This window comes from Zosterops lateralis (assembly GCF_965231275.1).
Source record: "Zosterops lateralis genome assembly, chromosome: 3".
NCBI lineage: Eukaryota > Metazoa > Chordata > Aves > Passeriformes > Zosteropidae > Zosterops > Zosterops lateralis.
This window is the reverse complement of record NC_139764.1, coordinates 42,007,298-42,026,775: the sequence shown is the minus strand read 5'-3', so window position 1 is coordinate 42,026,775 and position 19,478 is coordinate 42,007,298. Positions and strand designations below refer to the sequence as shown.

General features: G+C 45.2%; 1 protein-coding gene across 1 annotated transcript; it reads right to left on the bottom strand.

Moving 5' to 3' along the window:
* Window positions 1-277: 277 nt before the first annotated feature.
* Window positions 278-15,366, bottom strand: CCSAP (centriole, cilia and spindle associated protein). Its single transcript, XM_083856979.1, has 3 exons — window positions 15,034-15,366; window positions 6,665-6,954; window positions 278-4,872 (listed from the first exon to the last, which is right to left on the bottom strand). The coding sequence occupies exons 1-3, from the start codon at window positions 15,323-15,325 to the stop codon at window positions 4,699-4,701; spliced, it is 756 nt and encodes a 251-aa protein (XP_083713105.1). The 5' UTR covers window positions 15,326-15,366; the 3' UTR covers window positions 278-4,698.
* Window positions 15,367-19,478: the final 4,112 nt, after the last annotated feature.

Genomic DNA, 19,478 nt, shown 5'->3' with positions numbered 1-19,478 from the left:
TGTATCTAGCACCAAATAAAGAATCTTCCTTGATTTTCTTCCAGCAAATCCTGTTTACTTGTACCAGCTTTGTCTGTTAAGTGAAGTCAATAACATGACTGTTTGGCAACTCACATAGAATTCGCAGTTGCTTCATCTTATCCATTCTTTGTATTCAAATAGGTCTGCAGTATAGCTCAAGAGTTCCCTTAAGACCTATAAAAAGTGAATGCCACAATAAAACCCGATTAGTCTCTGCTTCTCATTCCCATTATATTTTATATGCTGGAAGAATTAATGCTGTAAGAATCTCAAGAAATACATTGTAAATCCACAGAGTAAAAATAATCTCATTCATTTACTGAAGAACCCATGGCATAGAGAACTTCAGTATAGCCAGTTTTTAAAAGCTTAATTTTTCCTGTTTGCATGAGTATGCCTGTTCTTAATGATACAGCTTCCTGTTTTTTCTCTGTTACCCTTTTTCCTACAAAGCTTTACATTTATATTCTCAAAGGCATAGCATTTCAGATAGCTAGTACAGCTGGGTTTTGTCTTATCATAGTAGGGGAAAAAAGTTATTCAAGTTGGGAAAGGATATTAAGAAGCTCTGGGAGAGTTACAGGAGGAACATTGGAGGCTGGAATGGTAACTATAATCTAACTTCATACCCAACCTTTGTCATTACAGAAGCCTGTCACATTCCAGGTGAGAATATCTGGGAGTAGCAGAAGCCACAGTTTGCATGCAGGGACTAAAGTACCCTGTAAGGGGAAAAAAAACACTGCAATCCCAAAAAGCACAGTACAAGCAGTCCAGGCACTTTGTGTCACTCATTTTATTCACATGTACAAGTTGACACTACACTATTAATAATAGACAATACAGAAGCATTAAAAACAAATACTGTTTAAAAACTTTAAAAAACACATATTGCTTCAAGCTTAGATGGTATTTCCCTATTGTTTTTAAAGTGAATTCAGTGCTAACAACAGCTGAGGCAGCTTCCCATCCACTTGTACCCCTAATTTCATGGGGCTACTTGTCAAGGTGTTGAGTCAGGCTCCATTTATGGCTTTGCTGCTGAGTGCACTAATTGAGCTGGAAAAGAAACTGGAACATCCAGATTACCATACATTAGGCTCTCAGATTGCTAGCATTTGGTCCCTATCACAGTAAAAAAAAAGTCAGAGAGGCCTTTATAGTTCAGTGGCACTACATGATACCATAAAAAATGAGAACAGATATATTTCCATGTGTTAAAAATTCAATTTAAATTTGCATGTGCTACTTGGATAAGACTCGTACCAGAAACTGTCCCTTGGTTTTGTTAAGGTTGGCTCTATGTTTAGCTATCACCTTGACTACTATCTCAGCTTCCTGTGAAAAAGTCTGTATTTCATAGTTGCAAAGAGTGACAGCAGTGACTGAACAGGCATGCTACTGTATTTTACAGGACATTCTTATGCAGTTTTCATGGTAACATTTTACACTGTAAACACTAGTCTTCACAACACTATAGTTAAACTGCAGCATTACACATTGTAAAACTCTTGCTTCACTTAGCTAAGTACTTCCAGAAACAAAGGAATAAACAGTCATTTTAATGAAGATTTTGGACAATTCAGTATTTACTGTGTTCTTACCAAAAAGTTTTACTTCTAAAACAGGAGTGAGAAGTGTTCACCACTTGGCTAAATTCAAGAGTCCATGCAAGACAGAGTTTAGAAATTCCTTAATTGCTAGGAAGACATTCACTAGGTTTTCTACTTTTCAGTGAGTCCAATTTGAAGCATATGGCCACCTCCTGTAGGAATCTATGGAATACACTTAAAGCTTTTACATCTGGAAAGTTCTGCTTTACAGTTCAGTTGGCTTTTCATTTGTTAACATCAAAACACCAGCAGTTTTCCAGACCAACTACTTCAGACATAGAGCTTGCAGTGATCAGAACAATACTATTTCATATACTCTAAGCAAAATAGTAGCTTTTTAGTCAAATAATGCCCAAATGCAGGAAGGCTACCTGATTTGCAGAATAATTTACCCCTCACTTCAGGCATTGTACTACTTAAACCCAGATAGTACCAACATAGCACCCAGATTGTTTTGGCTACAGACCATTTGAAAAAGCACAACAATAACTCACAAGACCTTATTAGTGTCTCTGCTGTCTTCTAGTAAGTGGTCTTTGTGGGGAACAACTCTTAACCAGACAAGGATTAGGACTAGACAATTTCCTCAGTGTACAGCAGCCTCGATGCTGTTGAAAATTCTCATTTGAACACCTGAACAGGCCTGTTGGAGATGTTTTAAGTTTGGTTCCCAGTATCCAAGGCAGAAGACACTTAGGCCTCCTATAATTTTTGAAAACACCAACACTTAATGGGAGATACATCTTATGCAAACATGGGTAACTTAAGGCAGGCACATAGTCATCCTGGCTCCTCCACTCCCTGTGGGAAGAGAGAATTGTAGAAGCTCTTCAAAAGTGTGGCAAGATGAGTCCTGCCCTACACAGTCAAGGAAACTGTTGAACGCGACAAAATGCACTGAGGGCACAATCCATCTGCTGTGGTTACATAAAGCCTACAAAGCCTGTGGGCAACAGGAACAGGCAAGTTTTTATTGAGTAAGGCTGTTAAACACTACTGAGTTGGTGCTTTGACACTGTTGTGCAAAGCTTGGGTGGCTTCTGGAATTGCTATAGCATCAGAAGCAAGCTAAGCATATTTACAGCAGTTATTTTAAGAGGAAAACACAGCATAAAAGGAAATCAAAAGAATCTCATATGGAGTAAAGGCATTCTCTGGAGCAGCTTTCCCCAGTTTTGAGCACTGTTCTAAAGTTTCAGGAAGTTCTAGGCTGCAGTTCACTTAGCAGTTGAAATACGGGGATTTTGCTGCATATAAAACATTCTTAATCATGCTGTGCTTTCCCAGACTTAAAAGCTGTAAGATCTTAAATAGGTAGCCTTCAGCAAGAGTTGTCTGTATTTTTATAGCCTTATGCTTAAAAGGCAGGTTAAAAAAACCCAACAGATTGTAATTTCATGGATTCTAGAACATTTTAACAAAATTAAAATTGTGAGTAATGAAACCTTTAGTGATGTAATAGACACCAGGAGGCAGCAGTGCTTGGACCCTTTGCACAATGACTTTCTTCAAGAACACAATCAGACTTTTCACTAAGCATGTGTACTCTGTTGCAATAGTAATTTTAGAGTCCTTCCTCACTGAGATTGTGGAATGAAGCTAAAACTAGTGCAGGTTTCTGCTGCAGAAGTGCAATTACGCTTCCTGTGGGAATGTGTCCAGCCTGTAAAGCACAAGCTTCAAAACAATTAAACCGAGATAACCAACATGTGTAACTAACACACAACATATCTGAACAAAACTTCAAAGCTCACAACTACAGCAATCATCTGCCTAAAGCGTAGTTAGCAAACTGAAAAAAAGGTAATTTACAGCCACCTGAGGGAAACAAAACCACCAAGGATATCACAATGACTGTCTTACTATGTAGAAGTAGGACCTACAAAACAAAAATGTTCAAACTTCATTACATCTTCTTGTTTACTAAAGGATACATCCCTCCTTTCCCTAGCCCTTACCCCCTATCCATCCCCTCATAAGTGAGGGGTTCTGCACCAATTTTGAGAGGCAGCAAGTTTCTCAGGACATCATCTCCAAGTTTTATCAACAGAATTTTCAAGTCTAAACCCTTTAACAATATACTTGTACAATACCTCCAAGTGGAATGCATATTGCACTCTGACGCCCACTGAGCATAATAGATACTCTGAAGTGTTAAAAATAGACCTCACCAGAAAGGAGCCAGCCCTCTCCTTCAATAAATGCATTTACATGATTAAGTACAGACTAAGTGTGACCACAAGGTTAGTACAGTGGTACAGCTCTATATTTGTAGAACAAGTAACTGCTTATTGAGCTGCAGCTATCAGATAGTGATTGTCTACATTAGTTATTTGGTACAACAGGAACAGCTACAGCAAAAACGATCCTGTAGCTGTTTCTTGCCTTGAAAATGAGTGGTTAATTCTAATGACCTTAGAAACAGTGATAAAAGTTAGCATCAGCAGATTCACTAATCAAACAAGGTTGGTTTTGTTTGGGGTTTTTTGTTGTTGTTTTTAAAGTTTCTGCGTACAGACAATGCTTGGTATTTGCCTGCCTAAAGCATCTACATTGATTAGTGCTAATTACACCAGACACACTGGCTTCCTGTTGCCTGTCTTCATATGCTTATTTTCATAAAAGTGTTAAATAGTTTTATAAATACAAAGGCACCTCCATCACTCTTTTAAAGTCTTTCCCCAATACCATCTCCCCATTACTTGTACTTTAAATAAGGGAAAACAGATTATTTGTAACCATGATCAGAAAGGTGTTTGCTTTGACTCCCTGTATGTTAAGGTTCCCCCACCCACCCTCAAAACAAATTAAATGAAGCATTAGAAAAATTCCCAAAAAGGGGAATTGTTTAAAAGTTTGGGTAGTTATATCTAAAAGCCTCTTCAAATGTTATGGCTCCAAGGATACACCCCACTGTGAGGTAGGTAGCCAAGATAAAAACATCGTAACAAATATTTCAACAGCTGGAAACTCCCTATAAAAACCTTGCATAAGTGGTTTGGTTCCTTGCACCAGTGTCCTGATATGCATTACTTCTTCTGAGGATGCCTAAGGGAATCCAGGTTCAGAGAGCTCTTGCTGAGTAGCATCTCATGTACTCTGTCATCCAGGGGTTGTCTGGTGGGGAGGGCTTCGTTCGCCAGGTGTTTTCTGCCTCTGCTGAGCGCACTCGCCTCTGAGAGAGCTTCCTTTTCTCCACTTGTCTCCTGTTCTTTGCTCGTAGAGCAGATTCGTGAATCTAAAAGACCAGAGTTAGTATTACAGAACAGCTTAGGAACCCCTCAGGAATGACAAGGATCACTTTTCATTTGTCCCAGTCCCCATCCTGAAGGAGCTGGGATTGTAAGCAAGGTTATATTTTCCTCTCTAATTTGTACCACTAACTGAACACAGATTTCTTTTTTTTCATGAAAAGTGCTTCAAATTCTGTTCTGCATTATCTTTCACCCTTCCAGCTACTAAATGATTGCAAAAATCTTGAATGTTTCATAGTCTTACTCAGATGTATTCTAAAAACTTCAATTCTCTATTTCTATCATTTTGAATCTTAAACACCCCTCAACATGCCCAAGCATCCCTTAAAACCTAAGCCATATTAGTAAGACCAAACCCTAGAGGATTATTTAAGATCTTAATTTTGAACAATGTGCTGAATACACAATTAAATTTTTATATTAATAAATTATTATATTTCCTCTAAAATGTAATATGAAGAGCCAGTTTCTCTATTTGCTTGCTTCTATCTCCCATCGCAATCAGGGGAAAGTAACACCTTTCAAACATGCAAGAAAAAGTAACCTCAGCAGGCAGTAAGTAGTTGGTTCCTATATAAAGAAACATCCTCGGTGATGAAAGAGTGTTTCAGAAATATTCTGCCTGTTCAGTCCAGCCTCAAGACCCAGGCCAAGGTGTTTCATTACTGTTTCTAGTGTAAAAAATGTTAGAAGTCAAAGATAAAGTATAAATATATCTGCTCTGGTCAGGTTTCAGCCTCTTCTAGGCTTCCAAATAATGCACCAGTCAAATGTTTTGAGCACTGACCAAAGCTTATCAATGTAGCATTACTGTCCATTATCAGGAAGGGCAGCTTTTTTCCAAAGTTGTAAGGCCCAAGTTCCTCTTTTTGCTCAAAGGTTTAAGCTGTCTAGGAAGGAAAAGCCTGGCCTTCAAACCACTTCCAGAACAGCCCATCAAAGACCAGCTCCATCTTGCACACCACTACCACCCCCCACCTCAGTCCTCACGTATCTTGTGTCACAGATTCAGACTCTACATTAGTAGTAAGACTACAAGACACTGGCAGGGATGCATTAATGATTATGTTTTACCAGCCTAGGAGAATTATAGAGAAGAAAGAAATGGATCTGTTATAACACTCCTTTGCTGTTTCTAAGCTAGGAAACAGAGCCCCAGTACAGCAGAATCCTAGGGCTGTCCGTGACCACATGAATTTAATTTGTGCTATTTTGGTAATATTTACACCAGCCCTGTAATCCATCAGCAATCTGATAGACCATTCTGCTGTGAGCAACATTTCCTACTGGCAACCCACCAAAACAGGCTGCTAGACAAGACATCTTAGCAGAAAAGCACTTGTACCATCTCAGTGAGGCTCCCAGTCTAGGAAGTGTCCCAGCAAAAGCACTTCCCCAGTGTTTATACACCTGCCTGCTGTGGGGTGCCTAGTGCTAACTGCCTGCTTTTCTCTTGTTCTCATGGAGTTCAGAATGCAGAAATACTTTTCTAACAGCCAGTTTTGCTGGTAACACTGTAACAGCCAGAAACACAACATCCAGGGTTTAATTAGAACTTGCAAGTATTAATCAAACCTGGGAAGTTTCCAAACCAACAGTAAAGAGCTCTTATTTGGACATCTCAAGGCTCCTCAGGTTTATTGTTAGAATCTATTGCTAGAATCTCCATACATTCAAATAAAGGGACCCCTGAGACCTTTTACTTAGATATTATGACATCTATAGGCACCAAGTGGTCAGTCACTGCCTTTAAATCAAACAGAAGCTCTTACTTACTTCATTCACTGAAGCAGAAGCACAGACATTGTGAGTTTTCTGGCTCCCAGTATCCGTCTGTCTTTCTCCCCACCCATACAGAGCAAATGGATGTTTATTCTCCTTTGGTGCATCTGTCCTTTGGGGACTTTTGGCTGATTTTCGATCATTACGACTGGACAAGGCACTTCGACTTGGACGTCGTCCTGTACGGCTGGTTTTGTCTGCTTCCTTCACAGAAGCATGTTCTGCAGTTTTCTCTTGCTCTTCCTTCTCCTGCTTTTCTTGATCTTCTTTTTCTTTTTCTTTCTCTAAAGAAAAAAAAAGTTATGCTTTAAGCTCCCGATGACAACATATTAATATCTGATTTGCACAGCCTCTCAGTACATCATTGAAGCTGTGCTTTTTTTAGAAATTCGAGAAGTCACTGCTTCCTTAGCAACAGACATATACCTTGCTTAAATGTCTTCATTCTTTTAGTGACTAAAATACAGCTTTCACATACTTAAAAACACCTTTCAGTGGTGAGGTTACAGATAACCAACAGCCCCAGGCAGAACTTAAAGATCCAATGATCTTCTGTCTTCACTATTTCATCCTTGCATCTCTCAGACAGCAAACAGATGGAGCACTGAATGCCACACAGATGCTGCCAGCCAGTCAGAGATGAAGTCTGATAAGACTGTGTGCAATATTAAATCCCTCATATTATCATCTGCTGAAAAAGGTGATTAATTTTCAAGCTCCCTGTTTCTACATATATCTCTGTTACAGTTTTCTGCTTATGAAGGAGAGTGTGAAGCAAAAAGCCACAAAGTGGTAGACATCACCTTTGCTACCTGACCAGTGAATTATGTTGTATGCTTAAAGTATCACACTCAGCAGGCATTGCTCTCCAAGGCTCATTTATCCCACACACTTAAGCCTTCCATAGCAAGGAGCCAGCAGTAGACCTCCAGGCACTTGGTGTGGAGAGTAGGGTTTGTCAGAGAGAATTTAAAGGCTGAATCACTGCAGTTCTAGATCATCACTGAAGGCTGAATCAGCATTATATAAAATATAAATTAATAAAAACACAGAGAAAAAAGTGTCCCATAAGAGCCAATTTTCTTGCCCTACAGTACAAGGGAGAAACTAGTTTTCCTTTGTTTGTGGCACCAGTGATGCCACACCTCGAATCCTTTGTTCAGTTCTGGGCCTCCCACTACAAGAAAGATGTTGAGGTGCTGGAGCATGTCCAGAGAAGGGCAACAGAGCTGGTGAAGGGTTTGGAGCATAAGTCCTGTGAGGAGCAGCTAAGGGAGCTGGGGTTGTATTGCCTGGAGAAAAGGAGGCTCAGGGGACACCTTGTCACTCTCTACAGCTGCCTGAAGGGAGATTGTAGCACAGTGGGAGTCTCTTCTTCCAGGTAAGAAGTGACAGGACAAGTGACAAAAGTGACAAAATGGCCCCAAGTTGCATCAGGGGAAGTTAATACTAGATACGAGGAAAAATGTCTGCACTAAAAGCATTGTCAGGCACTGGAACAGGCTGTCCAGGGAAGTGGTTGAGTCCCCATGCATGGAGATATTTAAAGATACGTAAATGAGTCACTTTTGAGACATGGCTGAGTGGTGGGTTTGGCAGCACTGGGTTAATGGCTGGATTCAATTTTAAAGGTCTTTTCCAACCAAAACAATTTCATTACTCTATAATAAGCAAGTAAATCAAATACACTGCTTGCATACATAAGTAAAATATGACTATGGAAAAAGTACATACAAAGAACCCTGTTTTCATTCTCCATCCAGCAAGTCTTCAGCAGCAGTGTGGACAAGCTGGAAGTGTATGCTAGACATTGAACATGGCCCCTGAACATTGTGGGCAGGCACAGGCACACATTGTGATCTGACATCTCTGTGACTTTTAGGCCAACCATGCCTTTTATGCATAAGGCAACTAAAGCCTTTTATTCACCTAAGAGGATAGGATTCCTCTAGTAACCAATTCCTTTCAAGGCTGATCATTAGATGCTGTCTTCTGCTAGTCTCACACAGTGATCACTCAAACTCTGCTGACATAAACACACCAAACTTGCAACTTTTCTACCACACCATCTCTTTCTGCTTCTGGTGGGGACCAGCTTCAAGCCACCTCTGTTCCAAGTGTCAGCACATTCAGCCACCACCAGCATACACTGGTATGGACAGAAGGAATTCCTTCACTGTCATAGGGAGTTCTCCTGGTTTAGGGCTTGTTTATGTGTTGACAGGTTGACCATGGACAAGTAGTGCAGTTTTTACCCAGGTGTCTTCATCATTAAAAGCAGGAGGGCTTGCCAATCCTATGACAAAATAGCAAGCATTCCTGATAATTGCTGTGATTTCAAGCATGTACATGCCCAATCCAACACTGCTTTAATCTCAGTTCCACATCCATCCAGTTCTGATGAAACACAAGTTACCTGCATAGCACACTGGTTAAGATTCCATTTACTCTAGCACTCACTTCATGTTTGCAAGGTAAACAGATTAAAGCTTGTTCCATGCCCCAGAATTCCCCTAGGGCAGTCTTTATGCTCTCTTGCTAGCTGTTAGCCTGGCCAGCACCATTTCCATTCCCTGGTGCTGTCCAGGCTTGCCCATACCCATCTTCCAAGATGTGCAGGTGCAGCATTCATTGACAGGTGATACTACAGTACAGCTGAGCATTTGGTAAAGAGTGGCCAGCAATGTTAAAGTACTTAGAGCTGTGTTTGATAAGAATTCAGTTGAATGACACCACAAAACAACCAAAAAAAAAATTAGTCAATACCAAAGTAGTGGCATATTGAGAGTAAAAATGGCTAGATGAATTTCACATACCTAAATATTGGCTGGATGTACTTTCAGTTATTATAGAAAAGGCTGGTAAAAGCAGCAGTGAGCTCAGTGTGGTATTAGACTTGTTTTGCTTATTTTCCCTGGGCTCTGGGACACAGCTTCATCTCTGAAACAAGGCAGCTCATTCATCATGGCTGCAAACAGGCAGCACAGAGTTATCCCCTTACAAAATATTATCTGAGCATCTCCCTACGCAGCCACTCCAAGGGAGGGACTGCCTAGGTCCATTATCAGAAGGAAGCACTGTTTTGAAAAAATTAAACTCTGAAAGGGAACATATTGCTGTCAATTCTGCAACAAGAGCACTTTCATTTTGGAAAGCTGTTCCATCCTACATTCAAGGGAAAATGGCATCTTCCTTCTCTGCAAAGGGGGATGGAGCAACACTGACTTCATAAACAGCAGAAGTGGCATTTAGAGACTTAAAAATACAGGAAAGTGGGGGCTCTGCAATTACATGGATAGTTCAGCTTTAAAAAACAAGGCAACAGCCATGCCTGGGGATGCTGCTCACCAGGATACAGCTCCAGCTGGTCCAGAAATGATCGAGCCAGCGTGTCCCAAAATAGCAATAAAAGCATATGGGTAAATGGCACACAGAGTCCTGTGCACAGCCTTACAGTAAACGCTGTATCCCAGAGTGTACTGTAATAATTATGAGCACCTGCTATTAGAGCAGGTATTTCCATGAACCCACTGCTACAGTGCATTTACACGGAACTCAGCTGGTGAAGGCACAAGCTCTCTAACACTTATTTAAGCCTTTGATTTAAAACTACAGTTTATATCCAAGCCATTTTTGTAGGCAACACTTTTCACACAAAGTCAGAAGAGCAGCAGTTGAGAGCAGGACTTAGAGCCAGCTGCTCAGGAGGAAGTCCAGGCACCAGGAACTCCTAACCCATCTTCTCATTCCTGTGCAGAGCACCAGCTCCAGCAGACACAGGAAACTCAGAACTGACCAGCTTGCAGCATTACAGGGATTAGACAGGAGAGGGGGAAAGCTAGAAACGTTCAAAACTGCATCATGGATACTAAACAGAGCATGCTGGATGGACAGGAGGGGATTAAGTGCTTAACAGGCAGAACAAGTCTGTCAGGCCCACCCAATAGGGCTGCTGAAAGCTCCTGCTCAGAAGAGGTCACTTAAACCCTGCTGCATCTCCACGCTTGCATAACAGCTCCTGGCTCAGGAGGGAAGAGCTCCAGGGGAGCTGCTCTCTCCCACAGCACTGCACCCCCAGGGGGCAGACAGGACTCCCCATTTCAAAAGGCCCTGATGACTTACTGCAGACATCAACAGCCTTCTGATTAGACCCACTGGCCAGGTCACAGGGGCCAGCAGTATTATCTCTATATAGAGATGCTGGCTCCTTACAGCACTGCCTCAGCATCAGGAGAAGCACTTTGTGCATGCATTGCTGCAGGCAGAACTGGAAGTTTCCTGCTTTTGTACCTCCACCTCCCCAAATGGGGCAGGTCCCCACCTCTTGAAGGGGCTATATAACCAGTTGTGTCTCTCAACAAACTACAGCTGGGCAGAAAGTAAGTTACCACAGATGAAACAGATTGCAACACCGTTTCTTCAAGGCAGATCTTGCGTGAGGCAATACTGGGGCTAGCAGCCACACAGCAGCTCAGCTGATTAGATTCACACAAGCTTCATCTGCAGCAGAGTTTAGAAAGTAATTACTGGATAGGCTTGGTAGCAAAGCTTGTTTCCCAAGGGAAAAAAAAATAGGAGCAACTTTAAATTAAAGTACTATAAACCCCTGAACTGACCCTTGCCTTCTTCCCCCACCACAAGCTGCTCCTTCCCATGCACATGGGCCAGCAAATGCACCTGCAGCACCATGACAGACAAGATCAGGGAACAAGTTTGAAATTGGATCTTCTGTTTAGTTCCACTAATCCAGATCAGTCACTTTCCAAATACTGTTGAGGCAACTCCCTCAATGGCAGCTTGGCACTGCTGTCAGTTAAGACCACTACACAAAAATGCTGAAGGCAAAATTGCAATAAGGATTGAAAGATGGCTTCATCCTCCATGTGTGTGCAGCAGTGTCATTTCACAAGCAACAGGTCTGACAGCAGCATTGCTGCCAAGAGCTTCTGTCTTCTACTTACCAGCCCACTGGGTTCTGTTGACAGCTTTGAGGATGTGTCTACCCCACAACTACACCACTTGATTGTGGTCAAGATTTTGTGGGATTATGTTTAAATCACATCTGTGCCTGGGCACATTCTACAGAACAATCCCACAAACAGCTGCCGCAAGGGGAGGGCCAGAAGGAATTAACCCAAAGTTGCCTCTGAGCACACCTTGGTATCACTCAGCCATGGCTCCAGGGCCAAACACAGTGACAAAGCACCTTTGTCCCACGTGCTGCCCCAAGAGCTCACACTGGCAGTGCTTTAGACCAGCACCAGTGAACATTAAAGCCAAGCTGCCCACATCCACTTCCTCTTCACACACCAGAAGCATTCACAGCTTTTACAAACACACATGGGCTCATTTCAATGAAATAAAGAGGAAACCAGGGCAGCACATTCCATTATGAACCGTGTTTACCTCAGATACTAAACAACATTAGCGCTGACCAGCCATGACCAGTGCAACAAGCACTGTCAATACTGCTCAGGCAGAAAGCAGATTCCCCATAAACAGCAGGAAGCAGCAGTAGCCAGGTAACAGCTAGGATGTTCCAGCATGTGGGTGGATGTCAGATTCAGAAGATAAAAGATGTCATCAACATGAGCACTCAGCTACCCCCACAGCACTTCAGTGTAATTAAGTTTTCAGAATAAAAAAATAAAAAAAAAAAAAAAAAAAAAAAAAAAAAAAAAAAAGGCAGTTTAATAGTAGAAGCTTCAGAGTGGTAGTTTCTATGTTATCTCCTCCACATGCTTTAATTAGCCAGACACTAAGCAGAAGAAAAATACATCCTTATGATTGTCCAATACTAAATGAGTCACCTCCTTATATATTATATGTGCATTAAATATCCATACAATAAATATCCACTAAATCCAGCTGCTGAAGCACAGTTGTTTTCAGTCCTTTTGCTAAAGGCCTAACAAAGCTCTTAAACATTTGCAGAAGTTTAAAAATGTTGATCCTAAGCCACTGGGCAAAGAAGTGAATGTGGAGCACAGATTTTTCTCCCACTGTAAGTATAAAATAGCAAGGAGCTAGCGGAACTTTAGGCATTCCCTTACAGCACCCATGGCAAAGGTGTATCAGCTACAGAAGCACAAAATCCTGCAGCCTGGCTGGCCACTGGTGCTCACAGTCCCTTTGTCACTGCTGCAGGACTGAGGACACAACTGGATGCACTGGACAATCACAGACACCACCACTGACCACAGACAGTACCTGCACAGCCAGCAAGCTGTTCTTCCCTGCCAAACACCAGTCAGGATCAGACTACCAAGTAACTCCAGCTGGATCTTTCCCTAGAGAAGATTCAGGGAGCAGGCTAATGAGTGAGCAGAGCACCCTGGCCAGCACTCTCTAGCCTTGGAAACTGCCAGTGCCATTAGATTGTAGCAGGTTTATGTGCTCCATCCATAGGCTCAATAAGAAGAATGAGAAGAAATTCAGGTCCCTACCACAACTGCGCCAGGCTTGTATGTATTCAAAGTGCATCAGAAAAGTTGGGAATGCCAGGTTCTGAGTGCAGCTTCAACAGCTTCCACCTCCTCTCTCTAAAAGCCAAGCCTTTAGAGAGCATTCCCTTTTCCCATGCAACCACTCCCTGATCTTTTGCAATTCTTTAGTTCTTCTCACTGGGATACTATATAGTTCTTCCACACATGATCCCCAGTCCAACTTCCTCGAGCCCTGACTGAGGAAAGCAAAACTAGGCCCACTAATGCTCTGTCACACTCACTGGTGAGCTGGGGTGCTTCCATCCCTGCACAGCTGTTGTGGTTTAACCTCAGGCAGCAACAAAGTCTCTCTCACACAGCCACACACTCCCTTCTGCAGTGGGATGGGAACGAGAATCAGAAAAACTCACAGGTTGAGATAAGAACAGCTCAGTAATTGAAATCAAGTAAAATATAATAATAGCAATGAAAAGGGAAGAATGAAACCCAAGAGAAACCAGTGATGCACAGTTGGTGGCTCCTGGGCAACTCTGCCCATTTTATACACTGGGCATGACGTTCTGGCTATGGAATATCCCTTTGGCCTGTTTGGGTCAGCCAGCTGGCTGTGCTTCCTCACAGCTTCTGTGCTTCTGTGCAGCTTTCTGAGCATGGAAATCTGAAAAGTCCTTGATTTAGGGTAAATAAAAACATCAGTGTATTATCCACATTATTCTGATACTGAATAGCATAGCACTGTACCAGCTACCTGGCACAAAATGATCCCAGCTGGAATCAGAACAGCTTTGGGGAGGGGGAGTGCATTACCCCAGCAGCTCTGTGCACCCCATGTGAGACCTGGGGACCACAGGCCCACCCAGCTGACTGCAGAACCCCACATCACTAAAATGCTCTGAAACTCCAAACCTCTGGAACACACAACAGCATAGCTAAAGCTTGTGTGTAATGTGGTATTCCTGAAGTCACTGAGTGTAGTTTAGGCTTGAATATCAGAGTACAGATCATTCTGGAAAGCTCAGGCCCCAGAGGGCATTGGATCAGATTAGTTTACCCACTCCAAACAAGCACATCTAACACCAGGAAGAAAAAAAAAAAAAAAAGCCCAACAAACAGGCACCATGAGGCTTAACAGTTCTCAAGGATTTTCCTGCTCCTGTACAACAGAGAGACAGCTGATTCAAAACATCAATGGCTGCCAGATACATTATTCTTTCACTGCAGGTAAGAAACTAGAAACTACATCATATGAGATAAAAAAATAGGAGCTTGGGAAGCTTGACCGTGCTATTGTCTGCCTAACCACTCTCTTAGAGCCTGAGATATGAAAAGGGAATTACTCTGTGCTAGAAGAGAACAAAATGTTACCGGATCAGCACCTGTTTAGACTACGAATTTGACCACACTCAGACCAAACCTCAGGTGGCCTCAGGAGCCAAGTGCTCGGCCGAGGCAGATCACACGTGCGGATCCAGGAAAGCGATCGCGTTAAGGGCCGGCCACCGCCGCACGGTCCCACTTGCCGCTGCTTTTGCCGGAGAACCTGCTTATATAATTGCAGAGATGCTCGGCTCCCATGGCAACAGTTTACATAAGCGGCTGTGACTCAGGATGAGAGTTCCCACCACTTGGCTCTTTAAAGAGACACCTCGGATGCCGCAGCCATGGATTCCCCGCGGGCCCGGCCGGGACCCGGCTGGAGATGGGCCCTTCCAGCCCCGGGCCGTGTCCTGGCGGGGGATAAGGCGGGCCGGGCCCCCGGCGGCCCCGGGATCGGGGATGGGCCCCAGGCCGGGCCGGGGAAGGACAGAGCCATCCATGCCGATCCCGCGGGGAAGGGCAGGGCAGGGCAGGGCCGGGAGAGGGGGCTCAGGGCCCCGGACACGCGTGTCCCCCCCTCCCCGCCACCGCCGCTCCTACCGGGGCTGGCCCGTCCCGGCTCTCCGGGCGCCGCCGCCTCCTCCTGCTCGTCCCGCGGGCCCGGGGGGCTCCCGGCGCCCGGCGGTGAAGGGGACCCGGCGGTGCTGCCGCCGCCGCTGCCGCTGTCCTGCTCCCAGCCGTCCCAGAGCCAGGGCCGGTGCGCCTGCTCCAGGAGGCGGCGGCTGAGGCGGTAGTGCAGCAGCTCCAGGTAACAGGCGCCGCACGACTCCCACTTGGGCTCCTTGAAGCGCTTCATGTACTCCGTCTTCACCCGCCGCGCCGGCACCACCATGGCGGAGCCGGGATCCACAGCCGGGAGCGCAGCCTGGAGCCGGCCGGGATCCGCCGGCCGAGCCCGCCCCTCCCGCTGCTACGTTTAAATCCAAACAGCGGCGTCCGGCCCCGCCCCGAGCGGGGAGCGCCGCCTGGAGCCGGGAACGGGCGAGCCGGATGAGAGAGAATGGAAATTAAACCAAATATAGCATAAATCATAGATACACCAGAGCCCCGCAGCCCTGGCCCAGCGGTGGGGGTGCTGGGGTGATCCCTGCACCAGGTGGGGCTCCGGGAAAGCCCGGCCGAGGGGCAGCCTGGCTCTGCCTGTCGGGGCGCACTGAGACCCAGCCAGTCCCTGCAGGAAATCAGAATTGAGGCGGCGGCAGCGCCTTCTGCCTGCGGCATCCCGGGAAAGGCGCGGGGAGCTGCTGCCCCCGGTCTGTCCTGCGGGAGCAAAGCACGGGCAGCAGCCGGGGCCGGCCGGAGGGAGGAGAACGCCTCTGCATCAGCAGAGAGCTCTCTCAATTTTGCACTAATCTGCTTTAAAAACCCGTCCCCGGAACAGGATGGCCTAACCCGGCCCTGCGCTGGAGGCCGCCGTCTCTGGGGGCACGAAACGCTTTAGAGACAAATGCAAAAAGCCTCTGCAGCGCCCTCCGCCCTCTGCCCGCCCGCACTGGGACGCGCACCCTCGGCTTTCAGACATTTCTGGCTATTTCTTTCTCTCGCGCACCGTATTTAGGGCAGCGCCCCTGTGGGACACCACTGTCCTTGAGAGTGGTTTGCTGCAGAGCCTTTGCCACAGCCCCCTCTGGGAGGGGATGGAGATCCCCCCGCCCGGCCCCACCCGCTGCGGGCGCCCTGGTTTGGAATTTTGGACACCCGCAAACCTGAGCGCCCCTGCCATGCGCAGGCTCTGCACAGAGACTCCCCGGCCTCCTCGCCAGCCCCCGCTCCGACACACGGGGGCACTGCGGATTTTCAGAAACAGTCCTAGGAAACAGTTCCTTTTTTTTTTTTTTTTTTTTTTTTTTTTTTTTTTTTTTTTTTTTTTTAAACTAACAAGGAAGCAAACAGTATTTTTTTCCTTGCCTTGCCCTGCGCTTCCCCTGACCGACACAAATGATAAAAACACACAGGAAACCCTCGCCCGGACTCTTCCAGTGGAACAAAAGTGCTGGTGGCTTTAAGGTGAGGGGGCGGGTGTTACACACAGCACCTCTGCCTGCTCGGCAGTGATGCAATCCTCGATACAGCCGACAAAACCAAATTGACTTGGTTTAATCGATGCCCAGATCGAGCGGTGTTTAGCCCTGGTTTTGCTCAGTCTTTCCAAACTCGTGGTGCCCAGGCGTGAGTGAGGGGGACAGAGATGTTGCCTGATATCTCTGGATATCTCAGCACCTGGATATCTCCCCCCAGCCCCCCAGCCCTAGCAGTTACGTCAAGAGCCCCGTGACAGCAGCATGTTGGAGAAATCCAGTGGTTCCCCCTGCGATTCAGGAAAATGCAGTCAGGAGAGGCCAATTGCAGTGACACACAGTGCCTGATGCTGCAGATCTGCATCCATAAACCTGTTAAGTTCCATTTTAAAATCCATCCTGACTTCCCCAGCTCCCTTCAGCCCTGCTGCTCTCAGGGGTGGGGGGGTAATAGGGCTACTAAGGAAGAGAGTCTGAGCAGTGTGTTTACTGGGAAGAGAGGCACAGAAATAGCAGGTCACTCACCTCCACTCAACAGCCTCCAAAATGAGAGAGGAGCCCCTGAGAGCTCCCTGTCTCCATGCCATGACAATCACAGTGCCCTGCCCAAGGCAGACATTCGGGAGCCTTGCCTGCATATTTCACTGGAATAAAACCAGCCAGATGCAGCAGTTTTCTCCCCCCACCCGGTGCTATCCTGAGGATTATATTTGGGAGCTGCCTGGCTCATTTATTTTCCCCACTAAGGGCTCCAGTGGCATCTGGGTTGTCCCTGATGGCTTCTCCTTTTGCCCTTAGTGGTCCCACTGGGGTCCAACCATGCACCCAGCACCACCTGCTGTAACAGAGACTATTCCTTGGAAAATAACAGGGAACAATAGATTTTAAAACACCTGAAATTGAAGACAGCACTGGAGAAAGCAGCTGTAGCAGTGCTGTCTACAGAGGAGAGCAGATTGCTCCCCAATTAACCTGGACCCTGGTTTCTTACTCTGATACTGTGCTCAGTCTACATGAGCAGATGACATAAGTGGATTTCACATAAACAGGCAAGGTCTGGGAGTTGCAGAATTTCCTTTCCTTTTATAAAATGTTATTTCGTGCAAAATATCATTTTGAACCAACCTGCACAGTTTTAGCTGGTCACTTGTGGTTATGAAAATACTGCTGTTCTTTCCACATATTTTATAGTATCAGTCTTTCCTCTGCCAAAGGACTTCTGTTCCCTGTTGTCCTGGTTTCAGCTGAGATAATTTTCTTCTTAGTAACTGGTACAGTGCTGTGTATTGGATTCAGTATGACAATAATGTTGGTAATACCCTGGTTACTCTAAATCAAGGACTTTTCAGTTTCCCATGCTCTGCCAGGGAGCAGGTGCACCAGAAGCTGAGAGGCAACATGGTCAGGACAGCTGACCCAAGTTGGCCAAAGGGATATTCCAGACCACAGAGCATTATGCCCAGTAAATAAACTAGGGGGAGTTTCCCAGGAGCCACTGGTCACTGCTTGTGGGTAGGCTGAGGATCAGTGAGTGGATAATAAGCAATTGCACTGTGCAGCATTTCAATTTCTCTTCAGTTTTATCTCTCTTCCTCTCATTTTTATTGCTATCATTATATGTTATTATTATTATTATAATTGGTATTATTATATTTTAATTTATTTCAATTATTGAGCTGTTCTTATCTCAACCCACAAGTTTTACCTGTTCTTTTCTCCTATTTCTCCTCCCCATCCTACCAAGGAGTGAGGGGATTGAGCAAGGACTTCACTGTACCAAGTTGCCAGCTGGGGCTGAACCATGACACCAGTTTAGAAAGACACAGTTGCATCAGAGGTATATGGATGCTCTCTGATGGCTTCTCTGTCAGAAAGGGATTGCCTTTTGCAGAACCAAACTTCTCCTGGGGTGCTCATAAACCTACTGCCCAGTCATTAATCCATGTCTCATCCATCACACAGGAAATGCCAGTATGACGGGCTCCAGATCCTGGCACACAGTTGGTGAGTTCCCACTTTCTGCAGTTTTTTTCCCCATAAACTCTGCACTCTTCAGAGGAGGCACCTAATCTTCACAGCAGCCTGCAAAGGATCGATGTTTCATGATTAACAGTGTTGTTGGCAGCTGCCTCCACCCATCCTCTCCATTGTTAGAACAGGCTCAGTACTCCTGCTGACGTGACAAGGAGCACTCACTGCCCTTGTGGTATGGGCTAAGCTGCACCTTCACACTCCTGCTCAAGTTTCTCCTTCACAGTGCAACCCTCCCAATCCACCAGTTTGCATGTACATCCCATAACGCCAGGGAAGGGGCAGCTGCAAGGCTTGGAAACCGACTGGGGGCCACTTGTGTATGATGACTTGTGACACAAGTGTGCAGAGACACCCAGCAGAGCTGATATTGTACCTCACACATTACCTGAGGCTGATACAAGCAAAAGCCTGGATGAGGCAGCCAGGCACCTTCCCTGTGCCCTGCCACAATCTAATCTTGACATGTAGAGTGCAGCAAGTGCCAGGAAACAGGGCCCAGCATCCCAAACCTGCTCCAGAGACATTCGGCAGCTGCAGGGCGGGATGCTGAGACCATCCCGGGTGAAGAGCAACTCCTCCCTCATCCCTCCAGCTACAGCCAAGCAGCTCTGGATGTGCCAGACAAGAATCATTCCCCGTCCTCGACATGGCAGCTCTGGGTATTCTCAGTGTAGCTGTATAAACATTATTATTAATTTAATCCTAATGAGTTTTGGCTTCAATACCTCGTGGCAGAGACTTCCATGTACTGAGAATAGCCAGTTATTAAATGATTCCTAAATGAGGAAGTACAACATTTATGAGGCTGATACTAACATTAGAATTTCCTCCCTTGCATACTTTGCTGCATTTTTGCCTTCATTTAAAAATGAAATAAAGACACCACTTGAATCATAACACTGAAATTCTAAACACACTTTTTCCTTTTAAAGC